At 35.3% G+C, this 23,106-nt stretch overlaps 2 protein-coding genes, 1 long non-coding RNA gene and 1 pseudogene across 6 annotated transcripts; 3 read left to right on the top strand and 1 right to left on the bottom strand.

The window, feature by feature from the left end:
- Positions 1-1,711: 1,711 nt before the first annotated feature.
- Positions 1,712-3,081, top strand: LOC111207245. Of its 3 annotated transcripts, none has more exons than XR_002659502.2 (6): positions 1,712-1,925; positions 2,003-2,068; positions 2,190-2,283; positions 2,360-2,466; positions 2,542-2,695; positions 2,769-3,081. It is a non-coding gene; the product is annotated as an uncharacterized LOC111207245 (long non-coding RNA). The 3 variants fall into 3 exon arrangements; XR_002659503.2 differs by having other exon boundaries at positions 1,712-1,889; XR_002659501.2 differs by having other exon boundaries at positions 1,714-1,893.
- Positions 3,082-6,425: 3,344 nt separating this feature from the next.
- On the top strand, positions 6,426-7,955 carry LOC125588784 (annotated as a pseudogene).
- A 5,187-nt stretch (positions 7,956-13,142) lies between these two features.
- LOC106355445 (alpha/beta hydrolase domain-containing protein 17B-like) lies at positions 13,143-15,397 on the top strand. Its single transcript, XM_048760592.1, has 5 exons — positions 13,143-13,769; positions 14,095-14,131; positions 14,259-14,495; positions 14,583-14,630; positions 14,814-15,397. Exons 1-5 carry the CDS (start codon positions 13,462-13,464, stop codon positions 15,210-15,212), a joined length of 1,029 nt encoding a protein of 342 aa, XP_048616549.1. The 5' UTR covers positions 13,143-13,461; the 3' UTR covers positions 15,213-15,397.
- Positions 15,398-16,780: 1,383 nt separating this feature from the next.
- On the bottom strand, positions 16,781-19,109 carry LOC125588785 (LEAF RUST 10 DISEASE-RESISTANCE LOCUS RECEPTOR-LIKE PROTEIN KINASE-like 2.3). Of its 2 annotated transcripts, none has more exons than XM_048760591.1 (3): positions 18,194-19,109; positions 18,057-18,101; positions 16,781-17,979 (listed from the first exon to the last, which is right to left on the bottom strand). In XM_048760591.1, exons 1-3 carry the CDS (start codon positions 18,885-18,887, stop codon positions 16,895-16,897), a joined length of 1,824 nt encoding a protein of 607 aa, XP_048616548.1. In that variant the 5' UTR covers positions 18,888-19,109; the 3' UTR covers positions 16,781-16,894. The 2 variants fall into 2 exon arrangements, with proteins under 2 accessions (XP_048616548.1, XP_048616547.1); XM_048760590.1 differs by having other exon boundaries at positions 16,781-17,985; positions 18,194-19,054.
- Positions 19,110-23,106: the final 3,997 nt, after the last annotated feature.

A 23,106-nucleotide genomic window follows, 5' to 3' on the forward strand; every position in this document is an offset into this window, starting at 1 on the left:
AGGATAATGATGTAAAAGGAACTAAAGTTTCTAAAATAAAACAAAGAATAACAGATGAATCTCTTAAAGAGAGAATAAATAATTTTGTATCACATCTATTTGATTGTGATAACTACAAAATTAATGAACAAGAACTTTACTTTTTATCAATAGAATAGAAATCTGAACATGTTGTTTTACATCACAATAACAAGAGTTTAAATAAAAAACAAAACATTACAAAGTGAACACTTGCATCTCTTCGATGAAGAGTTGTGTTATTACAAATGAAGAGTATCGACTTTGAAAGTTTGCTGTGTGTTTTTTTTATCAGTTAAATGAAGAACTCTACACTTATACGTCGACGTTGAATACATATTTGTTTTGCTTGACCCAATTACCGAAAACAATAATTACCGGATCCATAAGATCTAAGAGAAAGATGAAAAAAACAGAATAATAAAGAGGAAGGAAAAGTAGATGAAGAAGGTATCTCGAAATGTCAGATATGGATATCAAATAAAGAAGGTAGATGACGAAGAAGAAGAAGAAGAGACGGCATCACGACATAAACCCTAATTTAAGATTGTCTATAACGTTAATAATGACATGGAAAATAGGAGCTGATGACATAAAAAATCGGAGATGATGTCTTTTTTATTGTTTACGTGGCAAGTAAGACACGAAACGAACACGTAAATCAGCCTAAATAAATAAGCCATAATGTATAAATGTAAGTCAGTCGCAACGTGAATACTATTTCAGTAATTAAAACAACAAAAAATCAGGTGCGAAAATAGGCCATAGAAGGGCATAAATTAGCTTGAAAATATTAATTCATCCGTATCGTCAAAAAATCAGCCGTGAAATGAATGCTATTGTAGTAATTAATCTTTCACTAATAAATCAGACGTAATTAGGCCAATTTTATTGTTAATTCAACTCATTACGGATGATTTATGCTGATTTTACGTAAATCAGCCGTAACTACCTCCCATACGTTAGCAATCAATTTAATAACTCAACCACCTGATGATCAATACATTAGCCAGAGAAACATAACTCAGTCGTGTCCAATCTACAACTCTGCCAAATTTTTGAAAATCAGCCAGCCAATAAATAAACCAGCTGTAACCTGTGTTCGTAAGTCAGTCATTAGCTCATAAATCAGTCGTTAGCTCGTAAGTCAGCCAGGTGTATGTAAATCATCCATCACTTAATGCTTGTTTGTGTTCGTAAGAAACTCATAAATCAACCATATTTTTGTAACACAGTCGTATCATAGCGCTTAGTTTTATGTGTAAATCAGCCGCATTGATTAAATCAACTGCAATGCATATTAACTCAGCTGTCAATTCTTCTCTAATGCTTTACTGGTGAGTTCATTAATACATATCATTAGTTTCCTGCATGTGCTGGATTTTTATTCTAATTTGACATTAAAAAGTGATATTCTAGTAATTACGTTTTTTTTTTTCACAACATAATTAGAAAGGTACGCTGGATATAGAAACATATCTATCTATCTATAACAATAAAACAGGCTTTTCTCTCTTCTCATGCGTCCACGTCACCATGGAAGGTGGGGCGTTTTGCGCCACGTGTCGGAACACCAGGCCACTTGCGATTTTTTTTTTCAGCCGGCTTCGCACTTATTTGAACTGGGCTCTTTTATATTTACAAATTAAGCCTGAACCCAAAGCCCGGTTAGAAACCCATTCTAAATTAGGTTTTGTCTTCCATATTTCTCTTGCACTCCGACCTCGAGCGATGAGATTCCACAGAGACTGTAAGCACCGTTCCTATCTTCGTAACCTATCAACATCCATAAATCTCTTCTTTACTCCGAGTTTTCCGTGATTAATCTACTCCACCCACTTGAAGCATTCAATCTACCTCCACCCTTCGATGTTGGTACTAATCTTTTCATTGGAAACCTTGACCCTGTATGATATCTGGTGGTAATTGTATTGTGAAATATTGGTATTTCACTACAATAGCTGATTAGGTTTTGCTTTTACAGGATGTGGATGAAAAGATCGTGTATGATACTTTCAGCACATTTGGTGGCATTGATTCTAATCCTATGGTAAAATCTTTATTGTTGTTGATAATATATTATCTGTAATCTATGATTAATATGTCATTGTGGTGGGGAAAAAGAATGGCTGTACGCTTAAGAATCTGATGCTCCGAAATTTTCATTTCAGATAATTTGAAGTTTACAGACCGGGTCTTGGCTCCAAGTTGTCACCGGGTCTCTGAAGCCGTTACCCTTGCCCAGTAGATCTCCCAAAGCTACACGTGAGTTTTCTTTCTTTCATTACAAACCTCGAGCTAACTAATGATGATGTCTTAAGTCTAATGTTTGTTGTTGCAGTCACCACTTAGGCTTGGAGTTAGTAAACGGTTGACTCTATTGGAAGCAAGACTCTGTTGAAACTTATATGGAATCACCAAAATGCCATCTTGTGTTGCTCTTTAAAGGTGAGTCAAAGTGTCCATAGGGTAGTTTTAAACATTTTAACCGTGCTTGGTTTATAGTCTATGTTATATTTGCAGCCTCAACCAGTGTTTATGTTCGCGAACCAAGCTGGTTTAGACATGCTAGAGACAACGCTTGTAGCCTTACAAGACATTGCACTGGAAAAGATCTTTGACGAATCTGGTCAAAATTAAGGCTCTCTGCTCAGACTTCGCCAAGCTAATGCAACAGGTAAAAAAGAAACAAAACAAACCCTTACGGTCATTAAGATAATGTCTGCAACTCATTAGTCTTGTCTCTACAGGGATTTGCGTGCTTGCCTTCAGGAATCTTTTTGTCTACAATGGGAGACATGTCACTTATGAACAAGCTGTTACTTGGAAAGTGTTCGATAACGACAATAATAATAATTTGCATTGTCTTGCTTTCTCCTTTGTAAACTGGTCGTTTGTGTTGTCTCATCTCTGATGAGTGTATTAGTAAAGGCTAATCAAATTTACATTATAGACAACACTCTTTTTGTTGTTGTTGTTGTTGTTGTTGCGTAAGTGTCTTGTCTCTTTTTTGATCAAATTTTCATTGTGTTTTACATATATATATTTAAGCCTTTAATCATATACTTAAAGAGAAACAAATAATCATCCGTTAAAACGGAACTATCTTCAGAACTTCATGCACCTAGCTGGTAAACCTGTCTGATGATTAACAGCAACAATCTCAGAGACATTGTTGCAACGAAGAACGTCTTGACCAAGCTTAGCACCTGCAGCTTTAAGACCTTTGAGAGAAGCTGGAACGTTAAAGAGGTTGAGTGATGGAAGCTTTGAAACAAGAGGAAGTTTCAGGTTCGGTAAAAAGTTTCTAAAATTATCCATAAGCAAAGGAACTTTGAAGTCGGTTTTGTTGTGTTTCACCATGTTGTCTTTAGCTGCAGTGTGAGCTGGCTCCATATCGTTGGTTGAGAAACTTTGTTGGTTAGGAAAGTTTGGGTAGAGACTAACGTACCTCTAATGTACATCATGTCGATCAAGAACTTCTTCCAAAAAGCTTACCAACCATTGGTTTTTGAGGTTTTCTAAACCTCATAATCAATGATGTAGGAATTAAACCTAAAATAAAAATAGTTTTATAATTTTGACAAATAGTTTTTTTAAATGATAATAAAATTTGATAAATTCATTAAAATACATTTTAATATCTAAAATATTTAGTTAAATTATTATAAAAATCCGGCGCATAGCGTCGGCAAACCACTAGTTAGTAATAAAAGAAGTTTTATATACTACTGAGAACTAGGATAAGACCTGCGCCTTGCGCATGATAAATTTAAATAAAAATTATTTAAAAAATATTATACGGAAAAATAAATTTATATTCTTGATTGAATTAATATTTTGGTCTTTAAACATTTTTTTAACTTTTTGTTAATTACATAATTTGTTTACTGATGAGCTGATCCCATTTTAAAAAACAAATTAGGTCAAAAATCACTTACCTCATAAGAACCTAACGTTTAGGTCGAAAAATCTTAGGTCTATGTGATTACAATGAAACTATGTCAGCTCGGTATTATATCATGAATTAGTAATTTAAAAATTAATTATGGTTATGAGAAGTTTACGTTCACGTGCCAATCCTATCTATCTTCAATATTTTTCTCTTTTTCATTTTGGTTATTGTTCGATATAAATATTTATTTTGAAGTTTATTCTCATTTCGTTTGTTTGTTTTGACCTAAGATTTAGAAAATGCTTATAATTTAAAATAATGAAAAAGATACATACTTAGGTTAAGATCTGCACCTTTTGCAGAAAAAATATTTTATATTATTATTTATTTTATGTTTTTCTGCATATTATGAAATAATAAAATAATAAGTATATTTATTAAATAACTAATAATTCAGTTACTATTATGTAATAAATTGACGGATGCATATAAATCAAACTATCACTCTTGTTTATTCGCAATCATTTAGGGTAAATAAATCAAAACAATCAATCTTATCTATTGTACATGATATATAATTAAATTTAAATAATATTAACATATATATATATATAGTACACTTTTAATATGGATATTTATTAAATGAAGTTTCTACTCATATGATTTTATGATTATTTGCATATTTGTGTAACAAAATTTTGCACCAACGAATTTTTTTTTTTTTAATGTGGGATAATTTCAATAATTTATAATCATTTAAAAAACAACGAAGATTTCAAAATTAAAATATTAACTTTTCAATATATGTTCAATGCAAATATCAAAATATAAGTATACATTTTCATACAATGTATAGTTTAATTTAAACGATATGAAATATATATATATATATTAACATAAAAACCTATTAAAATAAAATTATTTCTTCATATGGTCTTATAATCATTGTATCTTAATATAGAAAAAATTTAAACCTTGATCATAAAAGTTTATGTGAGACTTTTAACAATTTTAGTAATTTATACTCGTTTTAAAAAATTCAAAAATACAACATATACAAAAATCTAGATTTTTATTATATGATTAATGTAATTATGCAATTTATTTTAATAATAAAAAAATAAACAAAAATGATAAAAAGTATACAAATTGTTATCAAATCTTTATTGTTTAAAATCATTGATTGCTTTATATATTTTTTAATCACATTAGATAATTCTGTAGATTTTATTTAATGAAAGCCTGCGAAACAATAAAGATTTGATATATGCGACCAACTATAGCCTGCAAAATATTATTTTTGTTATAAATCATGGAGTGGATTGCCATTAACCAGGCCCGGACCGAGACCGGCCCAATACCTAGAAGATGGAGAGATGGCCGAAGCCTAGAGAGAGGAGAGAGAGAGCCGACTTCAGAAGAGAGAAAGGCGGCCACAAAGCTTTGAGAAAAAGAAACTCTTTCCTTTTCCTAGTAGATGTAATGTTTTCCTAATCCTAGTGAGTTTAGGTTTTGGATACTTTCCATTTATCTTCATCTTGTAATCCTTATATAAAAGAACCCCCTTGATCATTAATAATAACACAGAAATATTCAGTCTCTAAGCTCTCTAATTACAACACGTTATCAGCACGATAGACTCCAAAACCCTGAGACAAAACCTAACCTAAAATCCGTCACACATAAACCCTAATCCAGACGCAACTTAAAATCGATCTATTTCTCAAACCCTGAGGAACCAGACGACGAGCCACAAATCATTTTGAAGCTCTTGACGAGACGAATCCATCAGTGCAAACCGTTTGTCGATCCGATCTCAGACGCGCCCACACTCACAGAAACAATACTTGGCGCCGTCTTGGTCTTTTGGAACCCTAATCCCGAAGAACCCTAAATTGTTCTTGCTTACATTCCGGCTTGAAAACTCCGATCAAGCTCAACTCCGATCAAGCTCAGCTTCAGACATTCCCTGTCCGTGATCAACGTCCTCAAGCCTCAGCTCAGCTTGCATCCAGCTCTGACCAAATCCCCGACCAGACGCAACAGTCCGCGAGAAGAAACAAGCTCGCGATAGCTCTCGGCAACGCGACCCGATAGGAGCTGTCCCGCGTCCGTTCGTCTCAGCTCGTCTCTGATCTTTGGTGGTCCGGTTCAGACCTGCAAAACAAAGGTAATCCTAATTCTGAGAACATGAATCGAACCTGGTTGTTTTGTAAAGATTGAAACCCTAAAATCAGAACTCTAAAAATGAAAGCCATAGAAAAAATAGATCAAATCATAAAGATTAAATCAGAGCTCGAATAAGTCCGATCTCCTAAACCATAATTCGAGATTGATCCATTGATCAATTAAAATCAAAGTCTTAATGATTTTGAATCTCAAATCAAATTCCCTTGATCAAAGATCAAAATTTCGAAAACCCTAAAACCCTAAATTGGAAAATCGGTTTTAATTGTTTGATTTGAAACTTGATTGTTTTATTTGATCACCTAGAATTGATTAAGATTATTTGCATACATATGAATCTGAATATGGATTGCATTCATACTGTTTAAAAGGAATCGACCAGCATGTAGTTTATAAAATCTTGAAACTGTTTGCATTAAGTAGAACTACATGGTCGTGTGGCTTGATGATTGTTTCGCAACATGGTCGATTAGATTGCTTGATTTTCATAAATGCGTAAGACATGTTTGTGGCCGAGCTTGTCGTTTATCTTGCGGCCACATGATCACATTGTGAGACTTAATTTTGAATGATGATGTGATTCAGATGTCAAAAATCTCAAACAGAGACTATGCAGCCCTTAATCTCTCCGGAGATAACTACTTGCAGTGGGCGCTAGATACAAAGATCAGTCTAAGGTCAAAGGGACTTGGTGATACTATCATCAAGGGCAACAATGAGACCGATAAGAATTGGTACATGGCTATAAGTATTATACGCCATCACCTCATTGAAGGTCTAAAAGATCAGTACATCACGATGGAAAATCCACTATAACTTTGGGATGCTTTACAGCATAGATATGATCACCAGAAAACGGTGTTACTTCCAAAGGCTAGAAACGACTGGAAGAATCTTAGATTCTTGGATTATAAGTCGGTGGATGAGTACAATTCAGTCTTATTTAAGACGGTCTCGATGCTGAGACTTTGTGGTGAAGTAGTAACCGAAGAAGAGTTACTTGAGAAGACTTACTCTACATTCCATTCATCGAATGTGATACTGCAACAGCAGTACATAATGAAAGGCTTCGCCACATATACTGATCTGATCTCATGCCTGCTTCTGGCCGAGGCAAACAATGAGCTCCTGATGAAGAACAGTGAAGCTAGACCTGTTGGAACAGCACCATTACCGGAAGCTAATGAGGTTGAAAAGAAAGAACCCAACGAGTGTAATTACGTCCAAAACAATAAGAGATCACACGGCAATGGCCGTGGTGGTTACAAGGGGCGTGGCAGTGACAATTACTCGAACAGCCGAGACAACTACTCGACCGGCCGGAAAGGAAACCATAATAACCGTGGTTGTGCTTCCAATTATGGCCGTGGCCGAGGTAGTTATGGCTGTGGTCGAGGCGGCATATCCAAACCGTCTTACTCGACCAAATCCGTTTGTCACAGATGTGGAATGGGAAACCATTGGGCCAAGAACTGTAGAACCCCTAAGCACTTATGTGAGCTCTACCAAGAAAGTCTGAAGAACAAGAACCCGGAGGCTCACATGGTTCACGATTCCGGATATGAGGCCGATAATGATTCTGACATTGCTAAAGATGACCAGATGGACTTTGAGACTTCTGATTGTGTCAAGGACTAAATTTTGATACGACTTGTCTTATTGCTTTATGTTTTGCTTTGATGTTTCACGATTATATATATATATAATAAGAATTGATTTTGAATTTATTATCTTGCCTGATCATACTTGAACATATAAATGATTTTAAAGAGTTGCCTAAAGGGCATAAAACCAAGTAAGAAATCATGAATGAGTATAGTAAAGCATAGTAAAGAAACTATGGCTAAGGCATTGCCTTAAAAGGCATTATACACACCCAATAATATGTGACCCATTGAGTTATGATAATATGGTTTCAAAATAGAGAGAGTGGGCAAACAAAAGGAAACAAGTTCCTTTAGATTTAAAGAAGAAAAACGCCTAAGACCTTGAAAGAAAGTGGTCGAGACTATACCTATGATCTCTACTGATCAAAACTATGCTACAGATCAGTATGATAAAGAGGCAAGAGATGTGGTAACCATATTGAGATAACACCACGAAATTATACACTATATGGCATGATAGGATTAGCCATCCTAGTCTAAACTTGATGCAAAGATTGAAAAGGCACAGAGTTATCCCGTAAAAGATCTCACGTTGTGAAACATGTACACAAAGGAAAACTCATTAGGCTTAATTGTCTCAAGCACCACGACCTTATAGTATGGTCATGAGGGGGAGAGAGGATAAACCCATGATCAATACTACAAGTTCGTGTACCACTATGGTCTAAGACCATGTTATATGGCTCGGCCATTACTCGGCCATAAAGGACCATTCCTCGGCCGTAGAGGCCATGATACAAACGGCCAAACCAAAGAGGCCATTACCCGGCTGAAGAGACCATGAGAACAAACGGCTCGGCCGTGACTTGGTCGTGACTTGGCCACATAGTGCAGGCTTGGCCGCACACGTTCCATTACCTATAAAGGTTCGGCCAAGTAAGCTATTACCTATAAGTTATCGGCCATGTAAACCATTACCTATAAGGATAAGACTATAAAGTCTATAAGCTTGGGGACATTATGATTTACATGTATAGAATGATAATATGCATCAGGCCATATAAGTGAGCATAGATATTCTCATCTCAGATTGAATACGGGTCATAAAACCAGACATACACCATCTTAAGAGATTTTGAATAAACCACCACATACATACATGTGCCGTCTAAAGATGGAACCTCAGTAGAGGATTGGGAATATATAAGAATAGGACTTTCTCCACGAAATCATAAGGACCGAGAGCCAAAACATGGGTGATCAAATAGTGGCCAGGAACGGATTGCATGAAACAAATGAATCTGAATATTAAAGGAGAAAGATTATAAGCTGGATAAAGAATGTTAAAAGTAAGAATGGTTTTAACCATCATTGTCTTGGCAAAGTTCCTCGGACTAGAGATTATAATTTAAGACGTCCAAAGAAAGATTATATAAAGCTAGCTAATTGAGAAGCTTATCGAAATGCCAGACACTGACCCGAGAAATGATTAACCAGCTTAGCACCAAATGAATGTCCTAGAAGAGACATAATCAAGTTGCTATAGATTCTATACAAGATAGACCAAGTGTTCCATAAGATAAAGGAATCTCGGTTAGAAAGAATGGTGCATAGAATACAGATCCGAGATTATAAGAGAAACCATACCAAACATTGAGAAAAGGCTGCGCAGCTACACATCTAAGGTACCAAACCATGTAGTATTGGGACGCCAAGCTACTAGGTAATAAAGGTCCTGGATAATAAGATCTCAAATCTATAGATCATGTCTGGAACATAATGGAACCACATGAAAGTGTCGACACACACACACATTTATATAAAGATATATAAAGTTATAGCACTTGAACATAAAGAGATGAATGAGGATCATGAACCCACGAAAGAGTACTCATACAATCATAAAAAGATCATAGAGATTAGATAAAACGTGGAGGTTCAAAGTATCTAAAAGAGAGATGAGCGTATTGGCCATTTACAGAAACGCCATCTGATTAACCAGTGAAATAGATGGATCTTGTGAGATAAAGAAACCGTGAGAGAAGGAACATGATCACGAGGTCTAAGAGTGTTCATGTTTCCTAATAAAAGCATTAGATCATAGCTTTTTACACAAGGTACTCACATAGATCAAAGGAACATATTATAAGGAGATAAACTCCTATGTGGTGGATGCTGCTACAGTTTTTCGAAATTGAAAATGGTCTGGTCATAGGAATGAAATTAGATACAAATGATGTAGTAAGCAGCATATGGATCACTGGATAAGATGAAAGAAAAGCTTCGTTCCTAAGCTGATTCATGGACTGAAACATAAAGCAGCTGCATATAGTATGTAAAAGAAATTGATCACGCATGATCATTGATCTTGGAGTTGTATAAAAGATAATCCAATACAGTCCATATATTTGAAATTCCTTGTGATTATACTAAACCTTAAAGAGGTTAGTAGGCATAGAATATATCTATGAGTCCGACCAAAAGTGTCCCGGCCCTTCAAACTAAAGACGTCCGACTATGTCCGTCTAAGGGCGTCCGACTTTTCAGCAAAGAACGTCTGGCTCTTCTACTAGACGCGTCCGGCTTTTATGACTAAAAGGCGTCTGGCCCTTCTTCTTGATCACGGGCTAGTAGAGACAACAGATCAACTGGATACAAATGTATTGTAGTCCATAAGCTTGTGAGAGCCGAGATTTATGACCTAATAATATATATTTCAGTGTGTGATATAATCCACAGCAACAGAGGTCATGAGACACCATCAAGAGATGGATAAAGGACTACAATGTCCGAGACAGATATGGTACTGCTTAAAGCAAGAAAGATCGATGTCCACATGTGAGATACATGAGAGTGTTCGGCCACAGAGCCATAATGAAAGATTATAAAACTCACAGCAATGATCATTGATCTTGAATACTCATGAGACAAGTAGTGGACATGTATAGACGAGGTCTATGACCCAGACATGGATCGGCCAGATCGAGACATAGGTTCATGATAACCATGTTTGGTAAATTGTCCATGAGTACTTGGTTTATCCGACCATAGTAAAGAGTTAACAGTAGACGATCACATCTAGACTATGGACACATGCAAACACGATTTGCAAAGACCCAATAGTGATCCCCGAGAACAATATGGTTCACATTGTTTAGCACACATGCTTTACCGGGACACTCAATGTCAAAGGACATGAGAAACGACCTAAGAAGTCGAAGTGGTCTAATTACTGTTCAGTAATGAAACTGGCCGATTACTCCCTTCCTACATATGCAGGAAAGATAACGCACCAGATGCGTAGAATATAGAAACCTACAGTGAGGTTCACATCAGGGGGAGTAGTGCGTGTTGTACTCTTTTTCCTTCATCATGGTTTTGTCCCACTAGGTTTTCCTGATAAGGTTTTAATGAGGCAACATGAAGTGTACTACAAATCATGTATGGTTATGGCATCTAAAGGGGGGGGGGGGTGTTATAAATCATGGAGTGGATTGCCATTAACCAGGCCCGGACCGAGACCGGCCCAATACCTAGAAGATGGAGAGATGGCCGAAGCCTAGAGAGAGGAGAGAGAGAGCCGACTTCAGAAGAGAGAAAAGCGGCCACAAAGCTTGGAGAAAAGGAAATCCTTTCATTTTCCTAGTAGATGTAATCTTTCCATTATTATGTATTAGTAGTTTTCTTAATCCTAGTGAGTTTAGGTTTTGGATACTTTCCATTTATCTTCATCTTGTAATCCTTATATAAAGGAACCCCCTTGATCATTAATAATAACACAGAAATATTCAGTCTCTAAACTCTCTAATTACAACAATTTTGCTAGAGAGTATAATTTTTATACTATAGTTTATACAAGGTGCTCTAGAATTCTTTGAAATAGGATTTAGAAGGCATACACAAGTGCCACATAGGATGAGTTTTTTTTTAATTTTTACAAAATTCAGGTTATAACTTTTTAAAATATCCTCAATTAATATATAGGGGATATTACCTTATTTGTATGATGTTTCAGTAAAGTTCCCTGGAATTAATGTTTGGATCCATAAAATAATCCAGTACACATTATAAATGTTCATTTGTGAGTTTATTAGATTTTTTCTATAGTATAATAAATTATTTTATTTTTTTAAGAAAATTATTTTTATAAAATAATTCGTTGTAAAAGTTATGTAACGTATGGTAATCAAGTTGTTGTTGATTTAAATTATTAATATTAATGAAAAAACATATATTCAAATATGAAATTAATTCGGTTTTTATATTTATAAAAGTAATGGCACAAATGTATATATATAATTATATGAGTCGAAATAGGATAATTCATCTAATAAATATGTCTCACATTGTATTTAAAATTTTAGATGCTTTAAATACATCCATTTAAAAATCTAATATATTTTATAATACACAATTTTAGAGTATTGGTGATTTGAAAAATATTATTGTTTTGATTGACAACTTCCAAAACATAGGGAAAATGGTTCATACCCCTATGAACTAGTTGTTCCCGGTTTTTTCACACACGAACTTTTAAGCCATGCCAAAAAACACATGAACAACGGAAAAATAATTTATTCCCCTATGAACTAGTTGTTTCCGGCTATTTCACACACAAACTTTTAAGTCATACCAAAAACCACACGAACAATTCTATTTTTTGAATTACATACACAAACTATCGATTTTAAACAAATTCTCCTAAAACCGTAAATGGTGTTGTTTAAACGTTAACTTGGTTTATGACAGGTAGATAGTCGGTTTCATTTAGGTTGATAAAAATAAAATACTATGTCGTTTTGTTCTTCTTCTTTTTGTCAATTACCCTTCTTCTTCAGAAATCGTTTTACTCTTCATAATCAATTGAGAATAAAAAATTTTACTCTGCATTTTCGAGTTATATGACATAGTAATTGGTTGGGTACATATTTTCGAGTTATATGACATAAAGCATAAAAAGAGATCATATGACATTAATTTCTGGATTGAGGAAAATATATAAATCCCTGCAGGACCGGAACATGAGAGTAACATCCGCTTACGGAACCAATCAAGCGTCCTAGACTACGCCAATTTTATAGTTCCTTGTGACAATACATGAAGATTGGTAAGTTCTTCTATCTTTAAACCGTCTCTCCACCTATCATAAGCCAAATTAACGTTTAAATAACACCGTTACGGTTTTAGGAGAATTACTTTAAAATTGATAGTTTGTGCATGTAATTCAAAAAATAGAGTTATTCATGTGGTTTATGACATGGCTTAAAAGTTTGTGCGTGAAATAGCCGGGAACAACTTGTTCATAGGGGAATAATTAATTATTATATATCTAATTGACCCTCGTTAAAAAAAAAAACAAAATAACCAAAGTAAAATGATAATAAAAAAAAAAAAAGAAATACAAAACACCGGCCTTTCTTCACAACGGCCATTTAGAGAGAGAGGGAAGCACGATTATTTATTTTTCTAACTATATTTCTAACGAGAAACACTTAGCGACGGTTGCTCTCTTCGTACACGCGCGGCTTCTGTCACTCACGCGCCACCGAAAAAATCTAGTATTTCCTTTTCAACTTTGTCCCCTCTTTATCTTTTCTTCTTTTTCTCGCTAACTTTTACTTTCCTTTATCTTCTTCTGTCTTTTCGAGCTTTTATTTTCCTTAAGATCTCGGAAACCTAAAAAAAAAAAGAGGAATCTAGGGTTTAAGTGTAAGAAGAAGAAGTGGTTCTGATGATAAGATCGTCTTCTTCGCTATGGGAGGAGTAACTTCGTCAATCGCCGCTAAATTTGCTTTCTTCCCGCCAACCCCACCTTCTTACGGTTTGATTACCGACGATAGCTCCTCCGTTGACCGACTGTACATCACCGATGTTCCTCGCCGCGATGACGTTGACGTCCTGAAGCTACGCACTCGTCGTGGCAACGAGATCGTTGCTATATATGTCAAACACCCTAAGGCTAACGGTACGCTTCTCTATTCCCATGGAAACGCCGCTGATTTGGGTCAGATGTTTGAGCTTTTCGTCGAGCTTAGCAGCCGCCTCCGTCTTAATCTCATGGGGTACCCATTCTCTCTCTCTTTTAAGGGTTTCCACATTTGTCATTTGTGAAATTGATTAAAAGCTTGTGGTTTTCTTTGGATTTGGTAATTTTATGTTAACAGTGTAATAATGACAAATCTATGTGTTGTTGACCGAAATGGATTAAATTTCACAATATTCATCTAGTTAGTTAGTGTGTGTTTTCTTCCCTAATGTTGTGGCATTTCTGTAGAAATAGTTTGACTCTTGTTTCACTACAACTGTTTCAGTCATAAGAAGAATCTTAAGAGTCTGCGCATATCTTCTTCATTATAACTGTATCCCTTTGGTTTTGTCCTCTGCCAGGTATGATTACTCTGGCTATGGTCAGTCTACTGGAAAGGTAGTATCCTAAGCTTCCAAGATCCTTTTTCTTTTTTTTTTTCATATCTAAATAACAAATATGAAATTTTATAGATTCCATGTATTGTGTCTAATGGATTTTTTTTAAATTTTGTTACTCGAATCAGGCAAGCGAATGTAACACATATGCTGATATAGATGCATCGTATAGCTGCCTGAAAGAACAATATGGTGTAAAAGATGATCAACTGATATTATATGGTCAGTCTGTTGGTAGTGGACCCACGATTGATTTAGCTTCGCGTACGCCTAATTTAAGAGGAGTGGTTTTGCATAGCCCTATTCTCTCTGGGATGAGAGTTCTGTACCCGGTTAAACGAACATATTGGTTTGACATTTACAAGGTAAGTTAGTAGACAGACATATTTAGCCATCTTTGTTTCTGGTTTCCATGTATTAAATGCTTATACATGAACAATTCCTCGTTTCAGAATATCGACAAGATCGGTTCTGTTACCTGTCCTGTCTTAGTCATCCATGTGAGTAATGCTCATTTCTGGTTATTGTTTCTTTTTTCCTTTTATTCTCTCTTTCATTACTATCATCCATTGCCTCCACAGTTTCTTGCGATGAAGTAAAACTTGTAGGTTTATAGGACCATTTTGACAAGAAAATGTTTGGTGAAACTCAAGTTGTTAAACTCTCGACGTTTGGTATTTTAGGGAACTGCGGATGAAGTAGTTGATTGGTCCCATGGGAAACAACTTTGGGAACTTTCCAAAGAGAAGTATGAACCTCTATGGGTCTCTGGAGGAGGACACTGCAACCTCGAACTCTATCCAGAGTTCATCAAACATCTGAAGAAGTTTGTAATATTTATATCTAAACCCAAGGGACCAAGGAACGGTCCAAACAAGACGAATCCAACAGATGCAACCAAGGACCAGAGCAAGCCTTCAGCGAATGGACGTGCTGACACGTTTCAACTCGGCTGCTGCCTTCCGGAAGTTTCCAGAAACAGTGTTGACAGTCAGCTTGAGAAATCTAAGAAGACTAATAAACCTGAGAAGTCTCGGATGAGTGTTGATAGGTTTAGAAGGAAAAAAGGTCTGGTCTGGTGACATAAAACGGATCTAAGAAACGATCAAAAACAGGTTATTTGTTGCACCACTTGTTTCTGTAATCTTATCTATTTTTGTTTCTGCATAAGTTATGATGTGTGTGTGTGTTTTTTTTTCTCTCTCTCAGATTTGTTGTATGTATTTTCTGACGGACATATCAAACTCAAAAGTCATAAATTTGATTACTTGGAGTGTTTAAAAAGCTGTGGTGACTGATTAGTTTGACAGCTTACGCAATTGTAGCAATGTTTTTATGTATCTGGTGATCGATACGTATATGTTATATCTTTAATTTTAACATAATATACTAGAGTTTGATCTGTCAGTGCGCAGATTTGGTATGAAAGTACTTTGTGTTTCCATCACCTTTGGTATTCCATTTCTCTTTGCTTTGTTTACTTCAATACTGCTCTTCTTCTCTATATGCCTTTACCAGTTCTCTTTTCAGATAATCCATACGCACACTTGACGGATAATTGCCTTTACCAGTTCTCTTTTCAGATAATCCATACGCACACTTGACGGATAACATGATGATTGTTCCTTCTCAAGTTGCTGTTGAATCTGTATCACTTTGTCTTTGGAGTTTAAAATCTGACTTTTCTTCTAAGTGCCTTAAAGCCTTTCTACACTTCTTTAGTTTATATGAAACCGTGACTCCAAAGAAAAGATGATAAGTTAACCACATCTTCTTGATCGCATCTTTGACCAATCTCCACATCATCACTGGCCTTCCTCTTTGCTTTCATGCTCACTGTTTGCACTTCCGTTTTTTTTTTCACTCTTCGTTTCTCCGTCTCTTATAGCAACTTGAGTCTTGTTTTTATAAGTTCATGGCCCCTTCCTTAGTTTGTTCTTTCTCAGTTTGGTTCTTGAAGAGTTAGTGTCAGAAACATCAAACCTATAACCCGTAGAACTTCTATGATGGCCACAATAATTAGATATGAGAAAATCCTACCAATAATGAAATGGTTATTTAAAACCAAACTGCAAAAAATGTTTTTATGTCCATCACTCCATCTCATGATGTCACATCTCACATATTATTTTATTATTTAATTTTAACAATTTAGATGTCAATATAAATATTTTCATACAAATTAGTTATAATATTTAAAGACTAATACAGTTTATATATTTGTATTATAATAATAAATAAATTATACATATATATTATAGCTTAAAACCTAATGTTCTGTGTCAAATATATATGTATATATATGTTCGATGAATAAACATTATTTGATTGAAACAAATACATATATAAATTCTAGAGATATTTAAAAATAATTTACCATGTCATACATGTATATATATAGTTGTTATTTCAAAAAAAATCAAAAACTAAAACAGCAATAAGTTGATTATAAAATATTTTTTTCTTATAATATTACAAATTAACAAAATATATAAAATAGATAATATAATTCAAAATTCAAAAATATAAATATATTATGTTTATGATGAATTGTTTTTTTACAATATATATTTTAGTAATAGTGTTAACTTCAAAAACTTCAAAATATATGAAAATAATTTCGTATATGTTAAAACGACCTAAGTTTAAAAACTTCAAGTCATTATTTATTTCTTACATTTTTTCAAAAGTTTTAACAATTGAAAATGTATATGTGACATTTGGCGACTACAACAGAACAACTTCAGTTTCTACAAATAAACATTTATTGGCTCTCAACATTCATGGAATCATACTTCCTAGTAAAAATTGAGGAACTTTCACCTGATGGCTGAGAAGACTCTCCAACATTTTGCATTTGCAAGAGATGCTTAGGAGGGGCTTTTAGAGTATCCAAGCTACCTTCCATCATCTCTACGACTTTGTTCATTGATGGACGATCTGATGGGCGTAACTGAACACACCAAAGACCAATCAAGATCATCTTTTTGGCAAGATCTTCTTCTTCTTGTGTTATTTCATCGCTTAGAAACCTTGTGCTATTTCCAATTTCAAGATCTTCATAGATGCTATCCGGAAAGTAAACCGAGCTGTTATTTGCATCAGCATTTTCGACTTTTTTGTTCCTTGCTCCCACCATCTCAAGAACCAACATTCCATAGCTATACACATCAGACTTGTGAGACACGCTTCCATACATTCTTGAAAACAACTCTGGAGCAATGTACCCGACAGTTCCTCTAGTGTCAAGCAATGACAAGATGCTTTCTTGCTTCTCGCAGAGCTTTGCGAGACCAAAGTCAGCAACCTTGGGTCTGAGATTTCCGTCTAACAGTACATTCTGAGGTTTAATATCAAAATGCACGATTCTTGTTTTACAACTGTAGTGCAAGTACTCAATTCCCTTAGCAACCCCTAGCGCTATTCCATATAACGTACTCACATCGAGATTCGATGACTGATCCAAAGATCCATTCTCTAGAAACTCATATATAATTGCTCTTTTGGAACCTTCATAACAGAAACCAAGCATAGAAACGATGTTAACATGTGAAGTTTGGCTCATGCTTGCAACTTCGTTGATGAAATCTTCACAATCGCTCTTTGAATCATTCAAGACTTTTACTGCAACTTTGCTACCATCACTCAACTTCCCCTTGTATACAGTTCCAAATCCTCCTCTCCCAACTACTTCTGTGAATGATTTTGTGATCCTCTTGATTTGTCCATAACTATACCGTCTCAGGCTTACAAGTGCCTCGAGGTTATGATCTCTCCCAGCATTGATTGCTCTTCTTTCGCTTAAAACAAATGCAAGAAGAACCGCAACATATACAGTTAATATTGTCCCTACAACTGAAAAAACAGTTTAGTCTCAATCCCACAAAAATTTCAATACATTGTATTATTGCAAAAGAAGTTCAAACCTGAACCAAATGTGATCACAATGGATCGATTCATGCGGTAAGTTCCTGCAAAAGTGAATGGCCCCTAATGAACAAGACTGCATAGAAAAAAAAGAAGAAAATGATGGATACAAACATCTGAGAGTTAGCGATTTTACCACCAGTTGTATACATTGTATCACTGCAAATTAAGCCACAGTGTCCACCAGGGATAATACAGTCTTGGCAAAACTTTTCACCAATAGTCATCTTCGCCTCAAATCCTTTTTTGAGAACACTCTCCAAATGGGTCAAACTCAAAGCTTGTTCATCTGGGACGTAGCTTGTAGGAACTGTGACTTTGAAACTCTTCTCACAAAGCTTACGATACTTGGAGTTTTGAACAAGTGAGCCAAGACCTTTCTCTGGATATGGACATGTGAAGTTCCCAAGTAAATTGCGGCGAGGGTCACAATAGTAGTAGACGGTGAGGCTTTTGTAAGAAGGCAAATTCTGGAAGAGTACAGAAGGCAAAGGTGTGGAGGAGAATGAAGCGGAGCAGAAAGAACTTGAGAAATCTTGTCTGAAAAGTCGAATGATGTTGGACGTGTTGTCTATATGGAGGAGACTGTAGTTGTAACCTGAGATGAAAAGAGTGGTTGTGTTTGAGTATTTGTTGCAGTTAAGTTTCAGAGAAGGATGACCGCATCTTTGATGACGATTCTCTCCCCAGAAAGGGAAGCCAACTGAGATGTTGCCGCAGTTGATTAGGGTATCACCAAACCCACGTGGTGCTCGCTGGCTTGTAACACAAGGAATATGATGAAACAAGAGTAAGAAGATTAGACATAATACAGATGGTGGAGATCCCATGGATAATAGAGAATGTTTTTGCTGTGATTAGAAACGAAAAGACAGAACGTGACTAAGGAAGGATACAGAGAGACTTAAAAGAAGCGAATTAATTGACTATTGAAACGACTTTTGAAATAAATAAATCATTCTTCTGATGAACAGAATAATTTGTGTCTTGTCTTTTTCCTAAGCTTTTTTTTTTTGTGTCTTGTTGCCTTGCTCCTGTCTGGATCAAGTTGAGATATTTCTGACTTTTCAGAACTCAGTTGTTTGATAAGAACAAACATGGTTCATTACTTATCAACCACAAACATTGTATCGATCCTCTCACGAGCCATCAATTGCATTCTACACAATGTTCCTACAACTCTTTAGGCCATCAATTGCATAAACGAAGAAGATACATAAGCTCCATTTCTTACTAAAATTCCATCCTCGTAGTCATAAACTAAACTATCCAATTAGCATACTCATGTTTTACTCTTAGATTGAATCTATACTATTAAAGCATAATAGTCATAGAATTAAGTCATTGGTTTGTGAGATAATTACAATGTCATGTCAGTCTATTTTTGTGGAATATTTTTAACTAATTTGCCCAGTATAATCCAACCAATCAGAATCAAGGATTTTTAAGACCGATCACACTGCAACATTTAAAAACGTTTTTATGCCACAAAATCTATTGATTACCTATATTAGATTATCAGAAACCATACCCTATATCATAAAGAAAAAAAAAATTAGACCAAACAACAGGTACATTTTACCATTAGACTAATCTCAAATTTGTACTAGTTTTGTCTTTAATGTCATTTCATATATATAAAAATAAACTAAAAAATAGTTTTTTTTTTTTTTTAACGTCAAACGGTCATTCTATTACTCAAGCTTGAGGTGGTCTGGGTAACCAGAACGGAATAGAACAACCAATGAAAAGTAACTCCCTACGAAATGTCCTAGCAGTCTTAGATAAAAAATCAGAAAACTGATTGCGCACTCGTGGCACATGGGTGATTTTGAAGTCCAGGAAACAAATCAGCAGCGTCTCTATCTTCTCCAATTCTGTCGCGAAGCTTGGCCACTCCTGAGGTTCATTTATCATTGCAATCAGCTCCTTACAGTCTGTTCCAAAGCTCTGGCATCGCGAGTGTTGAAGCATATTCTCCATCTTCCATCGCAGTGCTTCTACCTCCGAATGCAACGCTGATTCACATCGAGTGAAGTTCCGTGTTTCCATAAGTTGTATGTTCTCCCCACTATCCATCCAGACTCATCCACATCCACTAAAGCGATCATAAGCTGTCCAAGATCCATCTAATAGGCAAATATTACCAAAGCTTAAGACTTGGTTTTCATCATTATTGATGGCATGTACTACTAGTGGTATCATCTCATTTGCATTAAACCAGGCTTGACATTGCGAGCTAGCTCCAAAGGGTCTCTGTCTATTCCCCTGAAAAGTTTATCATTGCGAGCCTTCCAAATATACCATATTATCCAGGGATAAGGATCTTTATCTTGGTCTGGTTCTAGGATATTATTCTTCCTCCAGAATAGATAGTCCATGTTTGTGTAGACGCTTGCCACTGGAAATGTACCTGGGCTTATAGGAGTTGCCGATAAGGACCATACTTGCAGAGCTGGAGGGCATTCGAATATTGCATGAGTTACAGATTCCTCTGTTTCCCCACACCGTGGGCAATATTTATCGCCTCTCATATTCTGCCTTACTAGATTCCTCGTTACTGCCACCTGACCCGTTATCAATTGCCATATAAGATGGCACATCTTCCTTGGCGTTTTCAACTTCTAAGCAAAGGCTTGAAGTTTAGTGATACTTGGTTCCAGTATTTCCTTTTCCTCTTCTGGCTTCAACAGATTTTGAGCAACCGAGTATCCAGATTTAACTGTGTATTGGCCATTCCTCGTGTAGTTCCAGCAGAAAGTATCACGGCGATGAGTACAGCTTATGGCCATACTGCGAATGAGTGGTATGTCATCAGGATGGACATAATCCTCTAGTAGCCCTACGTCTCATTCCTTCGATTCCTGATTAATGAGGTCACTAACTCTCAAATTTGGGTGCATCACAGGCGCTACAAGTATAGCTGGTCTAGCAGGTGTCGTTGGAATCCACGGATCCTCCCACACCTTGACTTCATAACTAGAATGAATCTTCTATCTGATCCCCAGAAGTAAGACCTTCCTTGCGGCGGAGATGCTTGTCCACACATATGATGGGCTACTTGCAGAGATTGCTCTTAATGGAGAGGTCATCCTATAATATCTTCCCCTCAAGACTCGGGCAACCAGTGAATCGGGGGTACTAAACCAATCTCCATAATTGCTTTGCCAGAAGTGCTAGATTGAACTCATGAATTAAACGGAAACCAATCCTGCCCTCTTCTTTTGGTAGACAAACATTTTCCCATTTCGCCCAGTGTATTCCTCTTTTTGGTGGATTCGAGCTCCACCAAAATTGTGCAATGGCACTAGCGAAGTTTTCACAAATCTCCAATGGGAGCAGAAAGAGCGAGTAAAATGGATTTGATCATTACCTCTTTTCCCCCTTTTGAGAGCCATCTACCAGTTCATCCATTTTCTCTATGCATCAGGTTGTCTTTTAGAAATGCAAAGAGTTTGCATTTAGAGCCACTAATATCCTCTGGGATCCCCAAGTACTTTCCCATCCCTCATCATTATGTATTCCATGTGTATCTTTAATCTCTTGCCTAATAACTGCATTAATCATCTTACCAAAGAGTAAGGAAGATTTGTCAAAGTTAATACATTGGCCAGATGCTTTACCATATGTCCTGACTCCTTTCATTACTTCTTCACATTCACGGGGCTCCGCCTTACAAAAGAAAAGGTTATCATCAGCAAAGAGAAGGTGAGATACCGAAGGACATGCGCGTGTGACGCGCATCCCCGTTATCTTCCCTTAGTTCTCTGCATGATTGAAAAGACTAACGAACGCTTCCGTGCACAGAATAAATAAATAGTTTAATAAACCAAAAAAAATTAACAAAAATAGGAACTGCATTGCAAAAACCTATACAAATGTACAGGTATTGTTTTGGGAAAAATGTCAAAACGAAAAAAAAAATAGCATTGTTGTTCCTTTAGTATAAAACTTTTTTTGTACATTTTTTTTTGCCCCTTTTACTTTTTCCATTTCTAAAACTTAATGAAATAAATAGTTTTATGAATCAAAAAATTATAAAAAAATAGAAACAATTGATAAAACACTCATATACACAAACTGATATATTTTTGTTGTTGAAAAACTTGATAAATCAAAATTTTAAATTACGTTCTACTAAAAGTAGATTTCGTCTTCTACGGAAAATGGGTTAGTAGAAATTAAATTCCAGATTAAACAAGTTCGTCTACTATTTTAGAACGAACAATCTACTTTTAATTAAACTTCTAAAAAATGGGAATGTGAATTCTACTAATTGTAAATTTATCTATTTTTTCTCAGAATGCAATTTTTACTTTTATGAGGTATTTTAAAATTCTCAGAATGCGAAATCTAGACAAAACTCAAACGGTTACGTAAGGTAAAATCTGCTTATGGGATTTTTGTCTTGGTTCTATCTAGTGTAGAAAGTGCATTCTACGGATAAGAAAACTTGATTTTGACAAAAATTATGGAAGTTTCAGTTAAGAAAATATTCTAAAAGTATTTTTAATATTCTAACTTCCCTAAAACGTATATAGGTCAATTTACCTTGCCAAAAATATCAAAAAATATTTATAATATTCTCACTTCCTTAAAATGTGTATGCAATTTAAATAAGAAGGAAAAATGAATACACGTTTTAGGGAAGTTAGAATATTACAAATATTTATTTTTGATATTTTTGACAAGGAAAATCGACCTATAGTTTTAGGTAAGTTAGAATATTACAAATATTTTCTTAACTGAAACTTCCATATTTTTTTTGCTAAAATCAAATTTTCTTATTCGTAGAAGACACTTTCTACACTGTGGAACCAAGACAAAAATCGCATAACCAGATTCTATCTCATGTATCTGTTTGAATAGTGTCTAGATTTCACAGTCCTAGTATTTTAGAATACCTCATAAAAGTAGAAAATGCATTCATAGAAAAAATAGCTAACTTTACAATTAGTAGAATTCACATTCTCCATATTTAGAAGTTTAATTAAAAGTAGATTGTTCGTTCTTAAACAAGTAGATGAACTTGTTTAATCTGGAATTCAA

The sequence above is a fragment of the Brassica napus genome, chromosome C6, assembly GCF_020379485.1.
Source record: "Brassica napus cultivar Da-Ae chromosome C6, Da-Ae, whole genome shotgun sequence".
Lineage (NCBI taxonomy): Eukaryota > Viridiplantae > Streptophyta > Magnoliopsida > Brassicales > Brassicaceae > Brassica > Brassica napus.

Excerpts from the sequence above, each read along its gene's own strand:
- LOC106355445 (XM_048760592.1), top strand. The coding sequence starts at position 13,462 with ATGGGAGGAGTAACTTCGTCAATCGCCGCTAAATTTGCTTTCTTCCCG. Across the intron at positions 14,132-14,258 it reads ATGGTCAGTCTACTGGAAAG|GCAAGCGAATGTAACACATA; the intron begins GTAGTATCCTAA and ends TACTCGAATCAG. Across the intron at positions 14,496-14,582 it reads ATTGGTTTGACATTTACAAG|AATATCGACAAGATCGGTTC; the intron begins GTAAGTTAGTAG and ends TCCTCGTTTCAG.
- LOC125588785 (XM_048760590.1), bottom strand. The coding sequence starts at position 18,887 with ATGGGATCTCCACCATCTGTATTATGTCTAATCTTCTTACTCTTGTTT. Across the intron at positions 18,102-18,193 it reads TACAATGTATACAACTGGTG|GAACTTACCGCATGAATCGA; the intron begins GTAAAATCGCTA and ends TCACTTTTGCAG. Across the intron at positions 17,986-18,056 it reads TGTGATCACATTTGGTTCAG|TTGTAGGGACAATATTAACT; the intron begins GTTTGAACTTCT and ends CTGTTTTTTCAG.